At 35.4% G+C, this 26,153-nt stretch overlaps 1 protein-coding gene across 20 annotated transcripts in view; it reads left to right on the top strand.

Moving 5' to 3' along the window:
• The window catches only part of AFDN (afadin, adherens junction formation factor), a 130,014-nt gene that overhangs the window by 44,993 nt on the left and 58,868 nt on the right, over window positions 1-26,153 (top strand). For 16 of the 20 annotated variants that reach the window (XM_074896660.1, XM_074896661.1, XM_074896663.1 and 13 more), the window contains exons 7-15: window positions 5,207-5,318; window positions 5,736-5,903; window positions 7,529-7,573; window positions 14,034-14,128; window positions 14,858-15,120; window positions 16,531-16,600; window positions 18,750-18,868; window positions 23,715-23,776; window positions 24,479-24,684. In XM_074896660.1, coding sequence (XP_074752761.1) covers window positions 5,207-5,318; window positions 5,736-5,903; window positions 7,529-7,573; window positions 14,034-14,128; window positions 14,858-15,120; window positions 16,531-16,600; window positions 18,750-18,868; window positions 23,715-23,776; window positions 24,479-24,684 — 1,140 coding nt within the window. The remainder of the gene's footprint in view (window positions 1-5,206; window positions 5,319-5,735; window positions 5,904-7,528; window positions 7,574-14,033; window positions 14,129-14,857; window positions 15,121-16,530; window positions 16,601-18,749; window positions 18,869-23,714; window positions 23,777-24,478; window positions 24,685-26,153) is intronic. The other 4 variants (XM_074896676.1, XM_074896671.1, XM_074896677.1 and 1 more) reach the window with 1 other exon arrangement.

Raw genomic sequence — 26,153 nt, forward strand, 5'->3', positions numbered from 1 at the left:
TGAAACTTACACTTATTTTCAGAACTTAATTATTTTAGGTGTTCTAAATTAATTGTATAGAATTGGTGTTTCTGAGAGGTAGTGAGAGTTGAAAACATTTATCCTTGTTCGAGTCCAATCTTTGATTACGTTTCTGGCTATTACTTGTCTAATAAACTTGGATTCATTGCTCCTTAAAATGGTGAAAGAAAGGGAAAAACGTTTTTGTCTCATCATACTGTGCTCTCTTCCCCTGCCGCTTCCCCAGTGCTTAAAGTGCCTCTGGAAGACAGTAAGGAAGCTTGTGTTATAATATTTGCTATTCTCCACACTTTCCAGCCGCTCTAAAGGATGTGGATATATTTTTGGTCTTAAAGTTGCTTTCTGATTTGTTTTTTATGATATCTTTCAGTAACTTTAGTGTCTACTTCTGCTGTACTTACAGCCTCTAGTAGTATTACTATTACAGTTCTGGCTGGGAATTGACATGTTGCTCAAATGTTGTTCTAATTAATAAGGAAACCGAACAGTGGTAGTTCTTTTGTAGTTTCACAGCAATGAACTAACCTTAGTTTTTATTGTTTCAACAGTTTTGTCTTAATTCTAGACATATTTTTAATGAAGTTCTGGATGCTTTATCCTTGTCTTCATTAACCTGTAATTGGGGTCTCAACTGTGAAAGTTAATTTTACTTCAGTAAAATTTTACGTAGGTTTTTATTACAGAGAGTTTCTTACAGAGAGTTTTATTACAGAGAGTGTAGTTTTAATTATGACAATTATCTTCATGTTTGGATTCTATACATTCATTATTTTCAGCCATTGATCTTATTAAATAGGCTGCTGACTTGACAATGTTCATTTTTCTGCTGGTTCGAGAGAATTGTCGGCTACAGCAGAGACACTGTGACTGAATTTGGGAGGCATTTTGCCATCAGTCTGTTTAGTTCAGAGTTAGAAGGTATTATGACGTATTATGAAATATTTATATTTTAGAGAATTTATTGAACTGATTGCACAATTACCAGTGAAACTATTGCAAGTCGCTGTGGTGGTGGTGGTGGTGGTGCTGTTCTCTTTCACCTCCCCCTGTTCTCTGATCTTGTGTGGGGATGTTTAATGTGGGGATGCTTAATGTAGAAAATAGTCTGAGGAGTGTTGCTTTGATCTTGGGAAAGATTAACAAAGTCTTTGCTGTAAAGCAAATTGATTTAAATTAGTTTTCTGGAAAGCACTTCTGGAAATATTTTGTCTTTTCTGAGCAACATATCTTCTTGATACAGTAAATGTCTATACTGACATAAGTTGTGTACTTATGTTTACATTTGAAATATGTGAGTGGTCTTCACTGGATAATAGCAGATCTTTTTTATACCTTTAACTGTAGAAGACCTTACTGTTTTGCTCACCATAAGTCATTGTAGTTGGCTGAAATCTGCTTGGCTTTTCTCAGTGCCTCTTGCTTGGGTTTCAAATTTTATAATAATTTTTTTAATAAAGTAGAGTATTTTTAACTTAAATTTAAAATTTACTTTTTGCCAAATATTTTATGAAGGTGCTTTCCTTGCTTGAAATGCTAGAATATCCTAGCTTTAGCCTGATGTGTCTTTCATCACTGTTTTCTTGTTTGGAAATTCACAGTGCTAAGTAGGTGTTATGGCCATGGGTACTCCTTTACCCTGAAGTCTCATAGCTGTTCTTTACCCCTCGTGGGGTTTTTGCCCTTATTCTTCTGACAGTTCACAGTGTTCTGGGAATGAAAAATCTATTGTGTACATGTTCCTATTCTTCACTTTTTGTTGGGTTTAAAGCAGTGTACAGTGGAATGTATAACTTCAGTTTCTTATTGGTAGGGATTTTTAAATGTGTTATTCTCTTTGGGTGGCAGGTGAAGTGTCTTCCTTGAAGACTTAAGCAGTTGACATTTATCTAACTATTAAGACAGATTTTAAGTTATATGACAAGACCTTTATAAGGCTGCATAATAAGTACCTGTAATAAAGTTCACTCTGGAAGTTTCAGTTGAAAGATCAACACCGTAAGAATTTTTCTCAAGACTTACCATTAACAACTTTTATTGTAAATGGCAGTTTCTTGTTTGTTTGCTTTCATAACCTTGGTTTGCAGTGTATCAGGCTGTAGCTTTACGCCCACTTCTAAAGTGCTCTTCTATGTAATCAAGTAAATGTAAGTTTGTTCCGATATGGGTTTTTTGTTTGTTTCAGTTTGCTTGGTTTGAGTTTCCCTCAATAATACAGGGTTCACTGCACATCTCTCAAGATGTCAAATTAGACAGTCTTACAAGCTACCTGTGCATATTCACTTAGGGCATAAGACTTGAGGCATGCAGCAAACCAGTTAACTCTTCAAAGTAGAATCTTGATTCGACTTTTATTTTAGCATGCTCTTACATTTTACTCGAGGATAAAGCATGGATAACTTTTTGTAATGTCAAACAAAACCATGCAATTCACAGTAATTGGGTTTTTGGTTGTTTTTGTTGGTTTGGTGTTTTGGGTTTGTTTTTTTTTTTTTAAGAAATAGACATTACAGACATGAGGCATTAAATATTTTTTAGCAAGTTCCGTTGGAGTTTTTTTTTCAGAGCACGTGTTCCTAACTTCTAAGGAAAAATGAGGATTAATTTGTTTGAATAAGCAGATATATTAAAACATACAGTAGATATGATATTATAGCATGGATTTTTATGTGTGAGACTTTTGCTAAGGCTGGATCTGATAACTCCCAAGGCATTTGCTGGGATAAACAAGTAAGAGAAGGTAAGACTCAAATACTTAAGCCTCCCGTGATAAGTAATAGCTACAGATCAAGTTAAGTCTTACATTGCATGGACTTCATTTAAATTTATTAGCTTGTATTTTCAGCATGTTTTACTGCATTTTAAATTAATAAATATAGGTTAGAATGAATATATGATAATCTGTATATGCTCATGAATGCAATTACGAGGAAGCAGAGTGTATGCTTCCTAATTATCTGTTATCAATTTGTTTCAGTTTGTAGGTTAAAAACTGACAACCTGCTTCCAAGACTCTTGATCTTAAGCTGGTTTTACGCATCTCCATTTCCTATGCTGCTGAGAGATCAGAGAAATGTTTGTGCCTCATCTCAGCAGTCTGTGTGGATTCAAATTCATGAATGGATATTTAACTGCATCTTCTGTTTTTCAAAATGAAAGCAAATTTCTACCCACAAGCCAAAACGAAATCATAATATAAACTTGTTGCCATGTTTTTTCATTATTCTAAAATGTAGAATTTTACTTTATGGGTGACACTGAGGCAGCATTTGTCTAAAACAGTTGTCTTCTAAAATGGCTTCATCATGCTTAGAAGCCTCCTGGCCTTCGTAAGCTCAGATGTGGTGTTTTGTGTCTTTCTGCGGGTTAGGTCACAGACTTTTTTTAATTGAGGTATGTTTGAGCTACTGGCTCACACTTCCTGAGAGACGGGAGGAATGGTAACTGGCTGGGAGGATCAGGGGGTTAGGGCTTTTGTGACCCCTCTTCTCTAACTTGTCTAGTTTACCACTGCTGTTGTGAAGCCCAGCGCCAAGTTGGGAGTAATTTCAGGTTCAAGTAGTAGCACCTATATGTTTATCTCTCATCTGACTTCACTGCGTTTGGGTTTTCTTTGGTTTGGTCCCCAGTCCAGTATTGGTCAGCCCCTGGTACACATGCTGTACCATATAGTTCTTACGTTGTAACTAGTTACCTTCTGTTTTGAGGGCTTTGGAATTTAAAAATTGTTGCTTGTTGAGTAAAGCTGGAAACACAGTGTTACTTTAATTAGCTAATCAAAATTATCCTGTAGGTATAATTGTTTTTAAAAATCTGAGAAGTGAAATAGAAAAGATTGGTTTGGCAAGATAAGATTTGAGTGTAGATCTGTTTCTATTTCCCTTTGGTTTATAATTTTTAATGTTTTACTCATTTTATAATATCTTGTCTATTTGAAAATCTAATTAAAGATAATTTAATTAGTTCTATGTTTAGTCAGGTTTTGCATAGAAAATGTTTTAGGGAAAGGCCAATGACTTGATTACATACTTTTGATCTTAAAATGTGCTTGTTTCCTTCTTGGAAGAAGATGAAAGGACTTTTGAGGTGGATCTGTGAGAACTTAGTTAACACTGAAATGGGTATGGAGAAGAGGCAACAAATAAGAGTGGAAAGCCTCTTGAGGGTGGCAGCATAGTGAGATGCAGTAGCCAATAGCTGCTTTACTTCAGAAGGTGTTACCTGGGTCATAGTTTGGAGATTAATATTGAGTAGCTTGTTTAAAATAGAGTTGTCTGTGAATTAAAATAACACTGTTATGGTTACAAATGAGGGAGTAAAATATATTTTATTTTTTTATTCAGCTTTGAAAGACCTATCTTAAACTTAGAAGGTACTTAAGCACTGTAATACTGCCTGTCATTGTTTCTTATGCTTAATCACTGTGGGGAACAGTAATGCAAATGTGTGTGAAATCACAGTCTGTCTCCTTAAGAGTCAAAACTTGTGAATCAAAGTTTCCACCTTCCTCTACCTTGTAAAGATATAGCTGTAAAAGCTGTGAACAATCTGTGCTTCTGTTCTGTTCCCAAGGTATACTTAATTTTGGTTCTTCCTTAAAGCTAGACAGCATGAAGCACTTGTGTGAAATGCTCCAGTCATACTCTTAGTCTTTGTGTAGACCAGGTAAAGGTTGGCTAAGACAAGGATGCAGAAGGTATCGCAGCATTTCTCTTTGCCAGTTTATCTTGCCGTTTCTGAAGATACTTGCATGTTACATTTGCAGAATGGCATTAGCAAAATGAAAAGCTGATTCCAGTGTGTGAGATGAAAGGAAACTACAGTTTTATTTTTGTAACTATCACCTTCACAGATTTCCCCCCCGCCCCCCCCCCCCCCCCCCCCCCCCCTTGGCTCTTGAGAAATTGGAATAATTTTGTTTACTGGAAGATGGTCTTGTGTACCTTATGGTATCTTATGTGTAACTTCCTTTCCTTTCTTTTTAAATATATTTGGTGTTCTGGGAAGTGTGATTTAACAAGAGGTGAGAGTTTAAAGTCTCGGGAAGCAAAATGCATTTTTTGTTACTGAATTCTTCTGCTTTATCTCTCCTAATAAACAGACAAAGTAATCAGAAGATATATGCCTTAATCCTCTGTTCTAATTGTCCCCTAACAGCTCTGAAAACTGATAATGGTTCTTTTTCTAGGTCATGCTGCCTCCTGGTGCTCAGCACTCTGATGATAAATGTGCTAAAGAAACTATTCTTGATGATGATGAGTGTCCACTGCAGATATTCAGGGAGTGGCCTAGTGATAAAGGTAAGTCTGTAAAGCTTTAAGATATTTCTGTGCCTTGAGTGTTGTAAGCCATGGTGTGGACCCTCTGTAAAGTAAGAAATTGGAACATACTTTTTAAAGTGTTTTCTTTTCAGGCACTTTTAATACTAGGTGCTTTTAGAGTTACTATTAATTCAACACTGTTTATAGTAATACATCTTTAGACAGTAGAAGGGTTTTTTACATTTTAACCTAAAATTTCTAAATTACCTACTGTGGAGAAGTATGCTGTTAATCTTTTAAATAGTTTTAACTTAAAAATAATTATGTAAAGAAGCATCAGGAACTTAGTAAACGGAAAGTAATCCTACAGAACACTTGCAAATTAATAGATGTTGCATGTGCATTTGTTTACTGATAGTGAGACTCACAGGATGTATAATAAATACTGTGTTTTAGGAATACTAGTGTTTCAGTTGAAAAGACGGCCTCCTGATTATGTCCCAAAGAAATCTAAGAAAATAACCGATGGAAAGTCATTAAAGGGGAAGGAAAGAGTTGACGGGTCTGGCTATGGCTCTTGCCTTCCTCCTGAGAAACTACCATACCTGGTAGAATTAAGCCCAGGTAAGAAAATTACATTAATTCATAATCATTTAGATTTTCCAAAAATAATACCTTAATTGGAAGCACAAGAAAGTCTGTTAGCAGTGTAAGTGAATGCCACATCAGTTCTTCTCATGTTAGGTTCTCAATTGGAGCTATCTAGAGGTAAAGCTGCATGTTGCTATAATATTGAAATTTTAATAGCAAATGTCTGGAGTAAAAAAAGGGGAGAAATGACTGACTAAGAGTTTGTCTCTTAACATGGTTTCAAGTATGAAGTTTTAAGTGTTTCAAACCAAAAAAAATAATTTAATCTTCAACTTGATATGCATTTTGGGGTTTAAAACTTGATAATAAGTAAAAGACATATTGTCATGTGATTTGGGGGAGACAACTAGAAAAGCACTGTTTAAATCTGTTTTACATCAGAAGCATACTGTAGCATACCTTGTAAGATATATTTAACAGTGCCATATGTGAAAAATACATATTTTTTTTAGAAGGACAAGACCATGACTTTTTAAATCAGACTTATTTGCTAAATATTTTTCAGTCTATATGGAACCTTCAGATTACTAGCAAGGCTGGGTTTTATTCTGGTTTTATCACAACTTTCTAAGCTGCATTGTAATTTACGATTAATTTTATGATCGAGCAACAGCCAGGGGAGCTTGATTGTTTATAGCACAACTACTGATAAAACACATACAACTTCTAATTTTAATTTCTATTGTCTTCATGTTTAAAGATTTGGATATGGACTTCCATTTTTTGTGATTTAGCTATTTGCAGCTCTTTTTCCTAGTAAGTGTAACTTGGGTACACCCAGGTATTCAACCAGGTGATTTACAGTTTGAAGTCTGGTTTTTTTACCATTCTGGAAGCAAGGTTGGAAGTTAATGCTGAAAACTTTGACCAGAAGTGCAAACAAAAGGTTAAATTCATAGTCAAGTAGTGTGGGCTGGTTGGTTTGGGTTGTTGTTTTTTTTGGCTGGGGTGTGGGTTTTTTGTGGGTTTTGGGTTTTGTTTTGTTGTTTATTTTGTTTGTTTGGGTTTTTTTTTAATGGACCAGATAAAATTAGCAGTACACAGAATGTATTAAATGTATTTTATATTGTGTTCTATATGCTGAGGTTTGGTTTGCATATTAATATTTTGGGTTCTTTTAATAGTACTTTCAGTTTCTTCTTGTGCTCTAAACTCTTACTCTTTGTGGATCCTAGTTGCTTTAATATTAAAACATTGTGCTTGGGCAGTGGAGCAAGATATCCTATAATTCGGAGAGGATAAACAATCTGAAATGCCACAGGTGGCAATGCTGTGTACTAAGCCTTTGGAAATTGCTTGTGGGACTGATCCATTCATTGTTCATGTTTTTCTTCTAACAGCTTGTTGTCACTTTTCTAAACAATAAGGATTGTTTCATTCAGTAGCTTTGTAGTACTGATGTCTTTATATTCTACTCAGTTTCTAAAGTTGAAAGAGTTTAATGCACTTCATCCTTATGAATTGACTAAGAGTTGTCTGGCTACAGTTTCACCCTTTCCTGTCTTTTCTTTTCCTGCCCTCTTCCGCATGTTCTGCATGGTATCTGTCCTGCTGGTGCTGCCTTCACCTGGGTCCTCTGCATGTGTTTCTAACCCCAGGGAGAAGGAATCACTTTGCCTACTACAACTATCACGCTTATGAAGGTAACGCTATATTTAATACTGTTCTCTCATTAGTCACTAAAAGCATCACTGACTGTAAATCTTTTGTTTCTTTTTGACAAATGAAAGGCTATCTTGCTTATCTTACTTTTCTCCAAGGGACTGCTTTTGTGAAGTAGTTATATGTCTTGTCAGCTGCCATTTAATTACTCTATCTGTGAACAAATGTCAAATAGATCATGAATGTTGTAGAAGAGTTCAACCTTCCAGCTAAGGTTAATAACTAAATTTCATAGGGTGGTTTACAAGCAATGTAGTGGTAGAAAAAAAAAAACATTCTTTGATCCATTTGATTGCAGAATTAATAATTAAAAAGTGAATTGGGTAAATGGCATTGTGTTTTTCAATGTTTGACCACGTTGATGCAGTGGATCAAATCTGTGATGATTTTTATGTGAAACTGTGTTTGGACCACTGGTAAAGTGACCTCCCTTTCTATGTGTGGTGTTCCATAGCATCCTTTGGTATTGCTGCTGCCTGGCTTATGGTATTGTTTAATATTAACAGTGTACATCAAAGAGATTTAGCCACATGAGACAGTAGAGCCATGTTCAGTTTTATCTGTAGCAGTTGAAATTGATAACCTAACCTACAAATCATTATGGATCTTTGATTCTCCTTAGAGTCTAGAGTAATGTGCAAATATCTCCTGGTTTGGCCAAATAGACAAGAAGACAAAGCCACTTTCTTCTTCATGAAATGTCTACCAAAATACCTTTTCCTTTTTTTTTGTTTTTTAGCATCTGTTTCCTCATTGTATTTTCTGGATTGCTATAAAAGTACTATATGTCTGTTCGCGTTGCTCAGTCTTTCATGGCTGTGGAGTACAATATTGGGATTTAAAGAATTTTGTTCAAACTTAATGCCTTCAGTCTCAACCTCAACCCTTTGAATTCAGACTTCCATTTCATTAACTTCATTACTCCACAGAACAGAAAAGTTCTGTAGAGTGTGCTGAAGTAATAAGCACGTATGAGCTCTGCAGCAATACCTGACCACTGAGTAGAAAGCTTGAAATTTTGTTGCATCTCACCAGAAAGAAAATTATTTCTTCAGTCTTTATCTCTTAGTACTCTGGAGTCCGGTTGGTCTCTTTGGAACAATGCATTTCAGGATACTAGTATTTATTATAGAAATAACTCCTGTAGAAGTGTCCTTTTGTCAAAACATTGGCTATTTATATTCTTGCCGAAGAACCTGGCAGACTTCAGTTTCATGCCCTGTGTAATTGCACAAATTCAATGAGTTTGCTACTAGAAGCGTGTCCCATTTTTCTGCTTCTCTACAGCTGCTGATGTTGCTGGTTGTATGCCTGTTTCATAGACTGAAGATCAGATTCTTCACAGCACAGTAGAGGATGCACTTCAGTAGCTTTGGTTCTAAATGTGGCAGTCAGCAATTGTCTCTGTCTTCCAAGTCATGTAAATGAACCAGTAAAGTAAGATGAATCTGATAGGAGTAGACTGGATAGAATGAAGTGAGTTATGGCAGCACTTTGAATAAATGATACTGTCAATGTTATCTGTGAATACGACTGCTGCTGACTTCAGGGATGTTATTGAACAACTGAAGTTAATAATAATATTTAAAGGCTGTACAAATGACAAAGTGTTGGGTTTTAGGACGTGAACCTCTGAGATTTATCCTGCAAGCCTGAAATAAAAATGACAAAGCATTTAAAAAGAAAAAAAGGTGAAACTTTAAGGGTTTTGCCTCTGCTGCATCACATAAAATCAACCCTAATCTCCAGAACTGGCAGCAATGGGAAATGCTGAGAACATAAAGGTATAACAACTGGAAAGAAGAATTACAGGAGGTTGGACAAGCCTGAAAGCTTTGGCCATGGCAGTTTCCCTGGCCAACCTTCTGAGAATGAAACTCCAGTGTGGTATGTGGTAAACACCTTTACCTTTTAGTTTGAAGGAGCGTTGATGTCTGTCACATTCCTCACTGAATCTTCCTTTGCCAAAAAAGTTTGCTATTGGCTCTTTCTACTGGAAGTGCCCATAATCTCTGAAATTTAGTAGCAGAATTGTCTCCTGAATTTGACATGATACTTCAAATCTGCCCAACCAATGTCTTAAACTTTTTACTGTCTATCTAAACTCTTAGCACTCAGGAACTTGTGGAGGAAATCTGCTGCTTTTCAAATGTGGATTTATCTAACTTTTAAGTCAATAGGTGCAGTCCCTTGTGTGGACATTTTTGTTGAACTTTGGGCTTACTTGTTTTCAATGATGTGATCTTCATAATTTAGTTTAGTCTGGTTTTAAGTCAATACTATTTCCCAGCGTTGTTTCAAGCCCTGGATTAGCAAAATCAAGTGAAATTATCTTCTCCAAAATGGTATAAAGGTCACCTTTTAGTGGTGAAGTAATGTGTTTTAAATATATATCCATAAAGGGAGGCTTGTCTTGTCTTTCTGTTTTTCAAAAATGTACATTTGTATTATGAATCACTGAGTTGATGTACTTACATTGACTGTTCACTTCTGTTCATTACAGAACAGATTTTTTTTTTATAACACTTTTATTTAAAGCGTGAATGTTGACTCGTAACTTCATAAACCCGGTCATGGAATTTATCTGTATTGCATCCTTAGCATGGAAAGTGATAAAAGCCACAGTTTTTACAGGTTTTGCAGAAACAATTTCACTAGTGAGTATAGGTGAACAGTAATACACTGTGCATCTTTTTACACTGTGTGTCTTATGGCAGTTTTTACTGTACATTTACATCCTTTAGTGTGTTGGAAAAACCTTTTTTTTCAAAATCACCATTTCCTGTCTAGAGGTCTTTGGTGATAGGGCCTGCTTTCTGATTCAGGGTTACCTCTTGAAATACAAGTTTTCAATCTGCAAAACCCAGTATACAGAGATGTATCTTTGTATGCATACTTCTGTCATGGGGGAAAATAACTTGTGAAACTGATTTCAAATGCAAACTGTACCAAGTGTATTTGAACCCTTACATGATGTCACTGGAAAAGCTCTGTCAGGTAGATAATTAAATTTAATGTATGCGATAGTGTTCTTGCTGCTTCTGCTTGTGTCTTGGAGGCATGTTCCAATTTAGTTTTCTAAGCTTAAAAACCCCATGAAAACCTAGACGTTTTCTGCATATATTTATATCTGCTAATGTTACACAGTCATGGGTGCCATAAGTAGAATACAGGCTATCTTTCTTCTATGCCACATGTACATTTTATATGTGTGAGTAAGTAAACAAGTCTGCATAGAATTCGTGTTTTCCCTATGCCTCTTGCTGCTGCTTCTGTATTGTCTGTTAATGCCCACCTTTCTGAGAACTTTGACCTTCCAAATTTTTTAATTAAAAGAATATTATTGTTGTAAGATAAAAGCCCCAGATACGTTATTCTCTGCCCCCACCCCCGTGACTTAAATTCTATGTATTGCCTTTCTGAACCACCACAGGTCTGTAGGGTTTGGTCCTTGGAGGCTAAGCATAGCCTCCTTGGACTGTCACAGTTTGGGGAGCAGGGACTTGCCATAGGTATGGCAGAAGTTGTATCCTGATGCAGTGAGTTGAGGAATGCATTCCAAACAACATGTAGGCAACCTTCCAGCTGTTGAAAAACAGGAAATACAAGACTTTTCACTGTAGTATAATGTAACCTTCCTTCCCTCTTGCACCCCTCCCCTAGAACAAAAAGGCCTTTCATCCTTTTCACAATTTGTAGTAACTCTCTTCAAGATCAAGATACTTTTTACTGTGGAAATTGGCTTTTACTGCCTGATGATTACATGTGTGCTCTAAGTAACTTTCAGTAACTCCTTGATTTTTTCTCATTTACCTGAGAAGAAAAAAAGTGCTGTGGTTGTAACAAGAAAAAACTTACTTTAAATTGGACACTTCAGAGAAACAAAACAGGTGTCATTTGCCTCAGCAGAAACATTGTGATACTTAAAACGTATTTGTTATGTGAAAGCACATTTTATGTGACAAGCATATATATGGAGTATATACGGTGGTGTGAGGTAAACATTCTTTTGCAGGAATTGATTGGTTATTCACAAGTACTGAACTCAGGAATGAGATACAGAAGTTGTTTCAGATAAACACTTGAAAACCATAATATTTTATCATGTATTTTACAGAGTATTTCAGAAATGTGTAGAAATATTTTAAATTGGTTTTTCGGTGTTGGCTTTTGGTGGTTTTTGTTTTGGTTTGGTTTGGTTTGGTTTTTTTTTTTGTTTTTCTTTTTAAGGTTTCAAAAAATGAAAAAGTCCGGCGGGAAATAATATTGAGTATAGGGGTGAAATCACTAGACTGTAAAGCCTATTCTCTAATCTGTATATAATGAGTGTAGGAGAAAGTGCCATAGCAAATTAAGTACAAAAGCCCTAGAAAACTAGCCCTTACTGTTATGCCATTGACTTCGGAAATTCAAGTATTTTTGCACGTTGAATAAAGGTCCTTGCCTCCAAATTGAATCTTGTATCTTTTGGGTGCCAGTTTTACCAAACTGGGATGTGGGTAGGAGGAGGAAATGTTTGACTTTTGGATTCATAAATAAGTAAATGAAGGAGCTACTCTAGGTTTTGATGTGGAAGTTGTGGGGAGACATAATAACAGTTCAGAGAATTGAGGGTAAGGAGCCAAATGTATTCAGCGGTGTATTAAATGTCTGCTTCTGGTGACATGGAAGATGAAGCCATATCATTTCTGATTAGCTGCACACAATTTACACTGTTGAAGATACTGTATTAACATTACCCTTTTTAGTGTACAGTGGTATTAGATGTATGTCTCTATAGACTCAAATACTGAGATTTAATAAAAGGCTTATCCCTGTACCTGGAAAATGTTTAGAGGACTGAGTGTTCTTATGTTTAATACTACATTTGTGATGGATGGCACAGTACTATTACGACAGTGATTCTAAATACTTTCGGTAACTGGATATTACTATAGTAGCAGCACTTAACTTTGGTATCTATAGTACTACTCTGTGGACTGTCTCTGACTGATGTCTTTATGTCCTAATAACATCACAGCACCACCGGCAGAAGCTTACTACTATAATACCCATTATACGTTTCCCCATGTCAAAATCATCGACAACTCTGTTGGTATCATTCTTCATTGATACCCGGTTTCTCCCTACCTCCATTCACTTTGTGTTTTCTGGGGTTTTTTTGTACTGTTGCCTTGTTTTCTTTGAATCTTCTGCTTTTAGTCAGTATGTAGTTCTTAGCAGTTAAGTTTTCTCTGTGCTGTTGGCTTTTAGTTCCTTTAAATATTGTTCATTGAAGGACTGATAGAGGACTTCACAGACTAAGTGACATTTTATGGTTAAATGGCTTGCATTATGATTTTAATAAACAGATTCTGCTAATGCTGGGAGTTTACAATTAGATTTATGGTGGTTCAGTTTATGTTGGCTTTCATTTAAATTTTGAAGATGACTAAAATCCTACTGAAGACAGTATCACTGTATGTGCCATGGCTTTAGTAATGTTCTCTGATGCTTTTTGGGGATGACTTGAAATTATTGTTCTTGTCCCCAGGTAAGATGTTCTTTGTCTTGCAATTTTTTTTTTTTTTGCATCTTCCTTCTGGAGAAGTTGGAAAGAAGTCAGAAGTGACAGTATTAGCTTAGTATCTGATAGTAGTTAAAGTTGTAGCATTTTCTGGGAAGCAGGGGGGATTTATATGTATGCCAAAACCCATCTGTGTTAGCCTATGAAGGCAGCAGCTAAATTCTATGCAGCATCCAGTGTATCTTGCAAAATTTTATTCTATTTGGATAATATGTTCTTTTAGGGGGAGGAGGAAGACGAACTTTATCTTTGATATTTTCTGCGAGATGAAAACGTAGGTCAATGGGACTGTAAAGATAAGGCTAGAAGTTCTGCAGTCTTGTATTTTAAGACTAAAACTGTCATAAGTAAACATTTTGTAAGTTTCTCTTTTAATATCACTTGTTTCAGTATCTGATGAATAGGAAATAGTTTGATATGTTGACCACCTGACAGTAGATACTGCTGATAATCTACTTTTAGTAAGATAAATAGATATCTGCAGATCTCTACAATAATAGTATATATTTCTTTATAAATCTTTTAAACCCATATTGGCATACCCACATAAAATCTTAGAGATTAGCAAAAATTGTATTGCTTAAACTACTAAGGAAATAGAGAAAAATTTTCAAAGTATGTTCAGAATAGTAGTTCTTGATTACTTTGTTCTTTGCACTTGTAGAAAACAGTCACCCTGAGTGGGCTTTGTCTACTTTCAGTGTTATTACAGTATCATGGACAACTAAGTTGCCAAAAAATGTTGAAAGAATGTGTCTCAGTTATTTTTTTGGTGGATACTGCTAGTCTGAACTATATTGCAATAATGTAGAAATACTATGTGAATATTTGCACTTTAATAACTTGCAAATTAATATTTGTCACTTGCTGCACAGATGGTTCTGACTCCAGAGATAAGCCAAAGCTCTATCGTCTACAATTAAGTGTCACTGAAGTTGGAACTGAAAAATTTGATGACAATTCCATTCAGGTATGGAAAAAAAGCACACTTAGATGACAGAACTAATCCAGTCTCTGTTCAGTTATGTGTAATTGTGAAAACTAGTAAAATACTCTGTGAATACCCTTCAAAGCTAGAAGGGTAAAATATTGCTGCAATTTCATGTTAATGGTCATAACTGATTTATTTTATTTCCTCTCTCTTGCTTTAAGAGGAAAGTAAGGGTTTCATTATTTAAAAAGGGGTATTCTTTTCCATCACTGGATCAAATGGTACGTATCAGTGTTATCGTAACTGCTTAATGGCTTTCAAGTCCTAGTCTTAACCTCTCGGAGTGAGGTAGGATTTCTTAGATGTATAAAACAAGCATAGTTGTATGAAGTTCATGCTAGGGAGTCTCCTACAGCACCCTGAGTCCACATCAGTGCAGGCAGTTCACTTGTAAATACTTGAATTGTGAGACTTCACATCAGAAGAGCAAGTGGAAGAAAACAGCATGTGATCAAAAAAGTGAAAAACTTTTCATGAAGGGATTTCTGCTGCACATGTTAGTTAAATGTGTGTTTTGTTATCTCTGTTGCAAGGAAAATTGAAGTGAAACTCATCTGATTTTAGTACCACTCATCTGTGTTAAATTCATAAGCAAGCACAGTTAAGTTACTAGTCTGTAAATAGGGTAAACTGCATCTCAGTCTTTTTATTTTAATTTCTGCTGCTGTATAATTTAGTTTATTCCATGTTATTTAAATTTATTTCCAGTTATTTGGTCCAGGAATTCAACCTCATCATTGTGACCTCACTAATATGGATGGAGTTGTTACTGTAACCCCAAGAAGCATTGATGCGGAAACCTATGTGGAAGGTCAGCGTATTTCAGAAACCACTATGCTGCAAAGTGGAATGAAGGTTCAGTTTGGGTCATCACATGTATTTAAGTTCGTGGATCCCACTCAGGACCATATTATGCCTAAAAGACCTGTTGATGCAAGTCTTATGGTTAAAGGTCCAAGACACAAAACTGGGTGAGTAAAATTTGGTTTTATTCCCACTGAAGTGAAGGGGGAAGCTTTAGGAAATAAAAGAGAATGAGAGCATTATAAATTGCTTGTGACTAGAGTATGGCTTTAAATGAGTTCTGAGTAGCTGCCTTTAGGTATTAAATGTATAACTATTTTAATACTTGAGCTCCACCTTGTGATTTTTTTTAGGATTAGCAATTGTCTTTTTCGTTATGAAGTATTCAGACACGTTTTCCTGATTGTCGCTTCTTGCGTTAAAAACAGTGCACCCCTTATTTTGATGTATGTCAAAGTTATTCCAACCTCCAGGAAAAGCGTTTGCTGAATGTTTTCAGAGATCATGGGTTTTGTTTTTTCTCAGATAACAACTTTCAAAATTTCAAAAAATGGAAGGATTTGGAAATCAAGTAGGGTAGTCATGAAGTGAGACTGTCAAGATAGGGAACTAAATGTTTCATTATAACAACCACTTTTTACAGTGTGATTGCTTACCTTCTAGTTTCTGTGTTGCAAGGACTAATAGCCCAGAAGTCCATTGTGTTGTTTCTCTGCATATTCATATTTTTGAAAGGTGCATAATAAAAATACTGATTATAGATTTAGTGTATTGTAGTGTACTGTGGTTTAGAAGAGAAGGAGATTGTCTTGAAGATGAATGAGGGAAGGATACCTAGGAAAAGAGGCTCTTCTGACTATCTGACTTAATAGATGTATGCTTTAAGCATTATTTTTTCTCTACTTTAATATAGAAGTACACTATGTGTTTGTTCTAGGACCTGTCTGCAGGAAAACCTCCAGCCATTTAGCTGTCATGGAATATTTCTGCTTAAACCTTGAGTTCATTCTACATCTAGCCTGCAGGTCAATAAACAAATGCTCTTGTAGGTTTACATAGTCAGCTGCAAAGCACTGTACTACTGCAGAGCTTTGCCTGGACAGCACAATCTCTGGCAAAGGGCTATTGCAGCTTGAACAATCAAATATTTTTTTTAATCTTTAGAATAAGCAGATAATGTATTACTGTGATTTATTATTTATATTATCAAGATTGTTACACATTTAGTACTGAAGAGCTGAGCAAAAAGTTGTAGCAAGTCTACTACAGTGAATAAAATACCTTGAATGTATTTTTATATGTTTTTATATTATGTTTATGTGTATTTATATTTTCTTACATGTCTGGGGGAAAAATGTAACTAAGAATCTGTTCTTTCACAGGAATTTATCTATATAAATATTTGTAGTGGTTTTATATATAGAATTGATACAATGTTTTAAAAAGTGAGTATTAACTGCACTCATGGTGTACCTCTTGAATTTTAGTTTATTAATTTTAGCTACTCTGTTCCTTGCTTGTTAAACATTTAACAATATAATTTCTAAAAAGTACTTGAAATGTTATCTTGCTTTTAGGGCTGTTCAGGAAACTACATTTGATCTGGAAGGAGATGTTCACAGTGGAACAGCATTACCAGCAAGCAAGGTATTATATTATGACTAAATTAGCAACAAATAATAAAAGATGATGTGTAAGTTAGGTCAAAATTATAACAGCAGCAGTGTTTTGTAAAGTGCCACCAGTTCCTCATTCTCCCCTGCCATTTCCTGTTGTGGGTGGGCTTGGGTATCATGTATATTTTAATTTTTTTTCCACAGAACTGTTCTGTTTAAGCTTGTATTAGTATTTGGCATGCATTTTGTGCCAAGAATAGTAAGTTTTTGTAGAAAGGGAAATTCCTCAAGCCTAGAATAATTTTCTCCCCAAACTGAGCTATTGAAGGCAGATTACATGCAGGTAGAGAGTCATATTAGAAATGATAAATCATTGTGTCATGTATATAGCATATGACTGTTGTCATCTGTGATAGGATAAATAAATGTTTTCTATAAAATGTGCAAGGATGTTCAGTTCTAATTTAACTAGGCTTTTAAAATTTAATGGATGTGACTTTGGCTTCAATAGAGCTTCTGTACACACATTGACTAAACAAACTGCCTCTGCAGTCATAAACATTTTATGAGGTAATAATCTTTTCTTGCTTTCTTTCTGCACTGTCTTTCTGTTAATAAATTCTGCGCTAGAGTTGCATTTTCCAAGAGCAAACAGAATAAAATGACACAATGGTTAATGCTGTTCTTGGTGCTATGATCACATGCCTCATATGAAATGGGAGAATGAATTATTTCAGCAGGATTAAATGTAGTAGTCCTCCTAGAAATGCATTTCCTTTTATGTTTTATTACTACTATTGAATTGAAATGGAAATACTTGTAAAGAAATGTCGTGATATTGGTGTGGCAGTGTAGGTATTAATAACACTGATAGCTTTTGAATACGTTAGTATTTTTTATTGTTACAGACTTCTGATTCAGTTTTTCTCCTTTCTTTGTAGCTTCATTTGTGACAATGCTTTGTTTTATCTTGGACGCATTCTTTACCTGTGATAAGAATTTACTTAGTGATATTTTGGGAGGGGGAAACAAGAAGAAAACTTTGTTAACTATTAAAATGCCTCCCAACCACTCAGAATTTGAGTTTCTGACATTACTATATAACATACCTCATATTCATTTCAGACTCAGAAAAATACTTCTAGTGGGCCTAGGGAAGCTTGGGAAAATTTAAATTTTTTTTTTTTGAGTTGTACTGTTTGAGACTGTTCGTGGTATCTTTTTAAATCACTGGTGAATCAATTGTTTTTGAACAGTTGCACTTAGGAGTTTGCTTTTGGACTTGAAAAGGGGGTAATTATAACTTCTAATTGAAAGTTCTCTGAGACCTGGTGATGAAAAGTGATTCATGGATTAGTATGTCAGTACTGAAAAAACTATTTTATTCAAACTCTTGTTTAGAGATGCAGTTTTTAGCAGGTTTTCTTGTGTCAAACAAATTATTTAGTTGTAGAAATTTCCTAGGAAATGAGGAAACACTTCATGTTATTGATCTTTTGATTTCAACTGTTTATACCACAAAAAAATTTCTACATATTTTGCTGCCTAAAGCAGCATGTTTTTCCCCTTCCTGGTAGGGTTTGATATAGTTGAAAATCATAAATTAAAGGCTTACTATTAAGGAGCTTGTGACACTGAAACAAGACCAGCAATTTGTACGTAAAAAATAGCGTAGTTTGAATTGCTACCTCTTTTCTTGGAAAATTATGTACTGTCTAGCAGATCAGACTTTCCTTAAGACCAGGATAAATTATGACATGGATCAATAATGTAAGCACTTGTATGGCAGAAGTGGAGTAGGGGAGCATAGCCAGTTTTAATCTGTTAATATGCTTAACTTTGTCTCTTAGTTTTCATTGGCAATTCGTTCTTACTTTTGTGTTGATAACTATGCAGCATTTAAATAAAGACATTTGAAATTTTCATTATATGTTCTTACAATACATTAACAAAAAGCTGCTCCTAGCTGGCCATTGTCTTCTTTTGAATTGTAAGTGTGCTCTTCAATGCTTGTTGTGGTGAAAACACCTGCTGAGCTGCTGGATTCTGTGCTGTACGTTTTTCTTCTGTTTTCCCATCTCTTCTCAAGCTTCAGACTGACTCTTCATTTTAATAGTGCCAAGCACAAGTGTCTAATCCAATGTTGCATGCTAATCAGCTGTCCCACTGTTTTGAATTAGAGCACCAGCAGGCTTGATGGTGACAGGACATCATCAGCATCCAGCACAGCTGAACGAGGAATGGTGAAGCCGATGATAAGGATAGAACAGCAGCAAGATTACCGCAGACAGGAAAGCAGGTAGGAAATGTGTAATCCATTACACCTCATAATGGAAAAACCTGGATACGTTTTTCTGATATAACAAGCAGTGTGTTAAAATATTTTAAAACTACCTGGTTTTCCCTATGGAAATTGAGACTTACTTTGAGATCTCACTCCAGATAAAACCCAGGATTAATAACCAAAGTAAAAACTTCAGAATATTAAAAAAAAATTCCTTTGCTTCAATATTCTGTTATTTGTAGTTCTTTTTTGTAAAGCCAAGCTGGTAGTCATGTCACAGCATGGATGATTTGTGGTTAGGCATGTTGTATGAAATTCTTTAATAACAAAAGTACAAGTATTTGAAATTTTCATTTGTCAGTGGCAAGATGATGTGACTTACTCTAGAGAGGGAAATAACCAGGTCATTCCTATTTCTACAGTAGTGTTGTGGGCAAGTCTTGTGAGCAAGAATTTTAGCTGCCTCTGAATGCTCATCTTGTTTTTTTCAATGAAGTACAGTGTCTTGGTCAGTTCTGATTAAAAAAACATATTTATGGAAAGAATGATTTGGTACCTAGAATTGGAATTACATAGCCTTGATAAGAGAAGGCCCAGCGTGGATCTTATCAATGTGTGTAAATACCTGATGGTCGGAACTTCTTTACTGTGAGAGTGATTGAACACTGAAACAGACTGCCCAGAGAGGGTGTTGGGTCCCCATCCTTGAAGATACTCAACACCTGACTAGACAAGCTCATAAGCAACTTGCTTTAGGTGACCCTGTTTTGAGCAGGGAAGTTGGATCAGATGATCTCCAGAGTTCCCTTCATACCTCACCAATTCTCTGATTCTGTGAAAAGAATTTTTTTCACATCTTTAGAAAAGGACAGGATTGTACTCCTGTCTACATAAATCAGCTTTTAAATTTAGAACGACTGCTATGATAAATAGATGACAGGTAAGGTAAATGTGCTTGCAGGGTTAAAAATTGCAGTGATTCAAGTTGTAAAGATTCTGCTATGAAGCTTTTAGTACCTTTAGGTGGATTTCTTATTCACTAGACAGAAAACAGACTTCAGAGATGCGAGTGGTAGAAAAAAGAAAGAAAAAGGCAGAAAGCTGCGTTTCCACCTGAATTGAATTCCTGATGGTCAAGTGTTTTGTAGAAGGGACATCTTTTTAAATGCTTTCAGTGAAGTTACAGTAGAATACAACTCGGTTCTACTCTTCACTCTCTTGTTAGAGTGCCTGGGCATCTTGAGTGTCTTTTTCAGAACTGTTTTTATTAACGTTGCTCATGATCTAACTCCTTCATATTGAATTTCTAGTGTTTTAACTGTAATTTTCCTCTCTTGTAAGAGAACAACAAAACTTTGTGAACTTTTATAGCCTGTCAGAAGTTCTTGAGGCTTCTACTGTTAATATTTCTTGGAGTTCTATGTGCATTTTTATGTGTATGGAAAATTACTAAATTTCTGTATTACTCCCTTTCAGCAAGAGCACTTGTTATAAAGAGGATTATCTTGTCCTGTAGTAGTTGTATATTTCAGAAATGCAGAGCCATCTGTGAGCTGTGTCTTGGCTTTATTTTGGTTTTTTAAACTTTTAAAATCCCCTTTGAAGACAATATGCATACTAGTCTTACTGTTACTATACAAGGGTTTTTTTCATCTTGGTATCTGTGTGCAGAAAATGTTTTTAAGGAGGCATCCAAATTACACTTAAATTGATATTTTCTGTATATATCTTACATGTGTATAGTATATATTGTGTAATTACATTGAGGTTATTTATTTAAATACAGCGTTTCTATCGCATGCTCTTTTTCAGATATATTCATTGTGTTGAGATTAACAAACTAGCAAAGTCAAAGTGTCTGATTAGGAAATGCCAGGCAACTTGTTGCTCAAGTAAATTTAATTCTTCCCCTTTGTGGATGTATTTTGTGAATCTTCAGTTAGGCTTTCTCTGGGATACTCTGGTCTCATTTTGTGAACTGTAAGGACAGTAATCATGGAGTGAAGTAACTGCTATGTTAGTACGAAAAATTCTTCACTGAGCATTTCCAGGTTCTTGTTACTGTAAAGCTAGTCCACCTCTGTACTAAGTGTCCTTTCTGTGTGTGTTCATCACTGCTGTTCAAAGGTGAATAAGGCAAATAAGACTTTCTTCCACTTGGTCACTGAATGGATTGAAGACCAAAGATTAGAACTTCGCTGCCTTTTTTTTTCATCTCTAGTCTCTAGAAAAAAAATAATTGAAATCTGAGAGCGTAACTCCAAAACTCTAGTTTACTTATTGGGTATGATTATTCTGATTGAAATGTAATTCTGTGACATAAAAGATGGTGACTGTTTAATTAAGGATTATGGTCATACATCCTTGTTAGAAACTGACTTCAATTAGCATCAGCAAGCATATAATAAAAAAGAAAAGATGATCATTTTTTGTCTTGGATACCCTTCATGAGTTCTTAAAAATGTGTTTGTTTGGAAGTAAGAATAGTGATATATAAGTGGTGTTAATGGAATGCAGACACTTAACAATTGCTAATTTTAGTGTGCCTTACGAAATTTATATGTAGCTTGTATGCTGGCTAAAACAACCACATGAGGACACAGGATATTTTGGGGTTTTATGCAGTTTGTCATAGACACTTAATCTAGGAGAATACAGAAATATCTGGAGAATATATTATTGTTTTTAATGCAGTTTTAAAGTGTAATATTACCTGACACTATACTTAAGAGAGGAGGCAACCCCTAATCAATATCTTATGTCCTTGCTAGACATAGTTTAGCTGGACTTTCAGACTGGTTTAGCTCAGAGAATTTCATCACCACAGAGAGGATTTTTCTATAAAAATAATAGCACAAAGACAATATATATTTAAAACGTATCCAGTAATAAAGCAGGTCAGCTAGCTACTATCATATCAGAAGCACAGAGTTAAGAAGCACAGAGTTATTTTAATGTAAATTTCCAATTTGCAAAACATAATTAAAGAGTATTTCTTTTATGTGTGCTTGGAGAAGGCAGAACAGGGTTGAAGGAAATTCATATTAAGGTAGCTAAAATAATTTACTTACTGTATGTGTTCCTAGAGAACTAATTTACAGGTAGAACTAAAATAACATATTTTTAAAGAAGTCTGTCGTCTTCCTACTTCATTTATTTGTTAAAGCCAGTTTCCAAACTTCTGTAAGCAATCTTGCAGTAATCCATATCAGTTCTCATCTCTCATGCTGCTTTCTCTCCCATTGGAAGGAAGAATGAGAATCCTGTTCCTTCCTTTGTGCTGAAAGGGATCACTATCTCTTTGCTCTAAAGAAGAGGAAATAAATCATCAACTGAAATCTGTCACTGGTTTACCAGCCAGTTTGTTGAAATATTTTTTTGTCTTATTACCATTCCTATGACAGATGAAAAATTTCTCCGGACTTGTCACTGTAGTTCTATTTTGATAATGCTGTGTGAGTATTAGTTATTCTTCCATGGAAGTAATTAAATTCTCAGTGAAGACGATGCAATTTGGACAGTGTGGAGGTAGTGAGAAATTAGTTCATCTTAAATTTATAGCAATGAAAATAGAGGAAATACTGCAATTTACACACCAGTTGAGTGTTCTTCATAAAGAGAGCATGCTGTCATGTTTGAAATGTAACTGAACTGGCAGAAATTTGTGTACATATTGCCCTGCTGTGCCTGCTGTTCCTTAACTTTCAGTTCCCTAGAACTTTGTTTTGCTGAGCACTTTTTATAATAAAGCATTATCTAGATGGCATAACTGAGTTTTCCATTGGTTTAAGTTTTTGCAAGTTTAAAAAAAAAAAAAAAAAAAAACACAAACCAAACAACCCACCAAAACCCAAAGATACCCTTATTTTTTTGATTTAATATGCTAGAATTTAATTTTAGATCTTTCAACATCAGCCTTCAAAGTTATATTGTGGCTTTTTACTGCAGGAGATAGCTGAATAAAGGCCTTCAGTGTCCTATCTATGATGGCGTAACTAATATTTCTCAGGAGAATGAGGCAGATATAACCATATTACATTGCTTATCAATGTTGCTGGGGAAAGTAGAAAGCTAACTGTTGTGTTTACATGTGGTTAAAAATGGCTGTTGTATGCAGAAGATGTTAAGCTTTTATGTATTTCCTAAAAATAGGTACCGAGCTACAGAGAACATCTCAGTTAATGTTTCTGCTTAAGGAAGAAATAAAATATGTGCTTAACCTCTTGTAGACACTAGAAAAATAAATTTTCTGTTCAGTTTTCTCCTCTGAATTCTCTGATAGGTACTGATAAGAAAGAGTGCTGCAGTGTGTTTAAGTGAGAACATAGTTCTGGGGCACATGGAATACTGCTGTTCCTTAACATAGCATAGCTACAGCCAGATGAGGGTAGGGGCTAGATTTTACCTCCTTTTCCTCCTTATCAGAAGAAAGGACAAATAAGTTGACTTAAGTTCCCGTCAGTTTTAAGGGCATTAAAGACAGCAAAGGACATTTGTTGTAACCGAACTGATGTTTCAGGTGAAGCTTCATTCTCTTTCTTTCATGTGTCCATGAATAATTTGTTACTTGAATCCTGTCAATGGCAGATGGCTAACTGATCCTATCAGTCTGCCATACAGCACAGAAGAGGAGGTTCATTAATGTCATAGACTCCACAGTTCAAGTCCGTATTTTGATCTGTTGTGTTGCAGGCAAATACAGCTTGAATGATTTTAAAGAAAAGGTAAAAAAAGGATCATTTTGGGGAAGGATGTTGTGTCAGCATTTGGAACCCATGTATTTGGAGAAATCTGTCATTTAAAGTGGAATTAATATCATCTGTGTGGGTTGTTTGTTTCAATTTTTGTCGTCTTTCTTTAGACCTCAGGATACCCATGGACCAGAACTGATACTACCTGCCAGTATTGAATTCAGGGAAAGCTGTGAGTAAATTGTGAAATTATAACACTAACCTACTGACGTGTTTTTCTGTAGTGTAATATTTCAGTCAGTTAGAAAACTTAAGGATAACTTTAAGTAAACATTGAAAAGATTAATGACTGAACAGATGATAGCTAATCCAGTAATACAATTTATTTTGTTGGGGAAGGTGAACAGACACTTCAGGTATTGAGGCAGGTTCATCTTATTTAAAATCTGATTAAATTTTCATCTAGAATATAATTTTTTGTCATCTTGGTCCCCAGGTTTTTAAGGTCTCGAATCTGGTAAAAAAATATCATACCAGAGAATGTCCAGATTTCAAATATTTGAAACCAAATAGATTTGTGAGCAAGCAAGGACAGATTTTTATTAGTATAAAATTCCCTATAATAAGGGGACTTTGTAGGAATAGAATGGATAAGAGGAACCTTGCATTTTTCTGTTCCCTTGAAGGTGCAAATTTTCAGCAGATATGAAATGTTTCCTGATGATCAGGTTTTCTAGCTTTATGTAGAAGTGTGTTGTTAGTGTGTGTAAGCAGCTGTAGTAGGCAATTTAGAGTTCCAATTCCTGTAAGTTCCTCCCCCCCCCCCCCCCCCCCCCCCCCCCAAATCCTCTGTGCCCCAAGTTATGAATTTGTTTTATTTCATTTTCTTCCTGTCTTTGGCTTTATGACATGGTTTTTTCCTCTTTCTCTGCAGCTGAGGATGCCTTCTTATCTGCCATTATAAATTACACAAATAGCTCAACAGTTCATTTTAAGCTGTCACCTACATATGTTTTGTATATGACATGTCGGTATGTATTGTCAAGCCAGTACAGACCTGACATCACTCCTGCTGAGCGTACTCACAAAGTCATTGCAATAGTCAACAAGATGGTGAACATGATGGAAGGAGTGATACAGGTGAGTTACTCTGCAAAAACTCGTCAAGAGAATTAAATACATGTTATAGATTAACTAGGAACGTTTTTAGTCTTAGAGTTTAACCAACTATCGTTAAGGGTCAGACTCATACCTGTATCGATTGCCCATATGAAGGTTTGCTTTTGTGTCAGTGGGTAATGTCTGTGGTAAGAAACTCTCCTGAGCAATGTGGGAGGTTAGGGAGGGGCTGTTCCTCTGAAGACCAGTTCTCTGACAAGAAATTACTCTTCTGTTCTGTAAAAGGTAAGATCTTTGAAAGCATTTCTGGCTATGAGTTCTTGTAAAACAAGTTTGATGTGTTTATTAATGAATATTGTATAGATAGCAGTTGTTTGCACTGATTGATGCTTGAAGTGAACAGATTAAACAGAAATGACAATTTAATCTTGATCCTGTTACTCTTACAACTTTCTGTAACCACAAAAATGGTAATAAAACTGGACTTTTTGAACTAAGGTGACACAATTTCTCTATGAAGAGTAGTACAAGTTCTCAAATGTTTCAACAACTTATATCGGGTTTGATGCTATTGCTGTTGCATGTGCAAGACTTCTACAGAAGCACAGGGGCGTTCTGTTTTGTTTAGGAATGCAGGATAAGATCCACTGCATTGTCTGTGAAATTAGACGATACCTTGCATTCTGTAACTGTTGATAAAATGTAATGGTAATTTCCTGAGAAAAGCGTGGTAGTTCAGGTATCCTCACTAACTAATTAATTATTATAACTTCTTTGTCTGCAGGTTTTTCTTGGAGAAAAAATTTAAATACATTTCTGTATTTATTAAAACATGTATATGTTTGTTGCAAAAAGTACTGCAGTAGTAGCCCGTATAGAGCAAGGACCGTGCTGTGCTAGACACTGTACAGGCATAACAAATGCATCAGTCCTGCTTTAGAGAATTTATTATGCAAGTGTTACACAACAGGATGATTAAGGGAGAAAAGTAAACAACAAGAGAGTGGCATGAAAGTCACAGCAAAACAAAACTGTTCAGCTTTTGTTCAAGCGTTGGAAAGATTTAGTGGAGTTTTCAACAGGAGAATGTTTTCATTAGACAGCTCTGTAAACAGTTACAACAGGCTCCCACCTCTCACAAGAAAAAGAATGGGAGAAAATGCCACTGTTGAAGACACGTCACAGTAAGAAAACAACAACTAGCCTTTCAGGTACATTCTGAAGCTGATGAGAGGTTGAAAAGTGGTTTGAATTGAATAACTAGTACATTGTTTTTAGTCTTGATGCCACGATAAATGGATATTTGATAAAATTGAAATAGTATCAAAAGTTAAATATTCGGGTTCTGCTATACAAAAAAAATAATCTGGCTGTGGAAGAGTGAATTTGTTAAAGTCAGAGGGAAGACTGTGGCAGTAGTGGAGAACATGAAATGCGAAGAGCCTGAACATAAGCAATTTAGCTGCGAGAATGGAAAGTAAACAGTGAAA

The sequence above is a fragment of the Athene noctua genome, chromosome 1 (genome assembly GCF_965140245.1).
Source record: "Athene noctua chromosome 1, bAthNoc1.hap1.1, whole genome shotgun sequence".
NCBI classification, from domain to species: domain Eukaryota; kingdom Metazoa; phylum Chordata; class Aves; order Strigiformes; family Strigidae; genus Athene; species Athene noctua.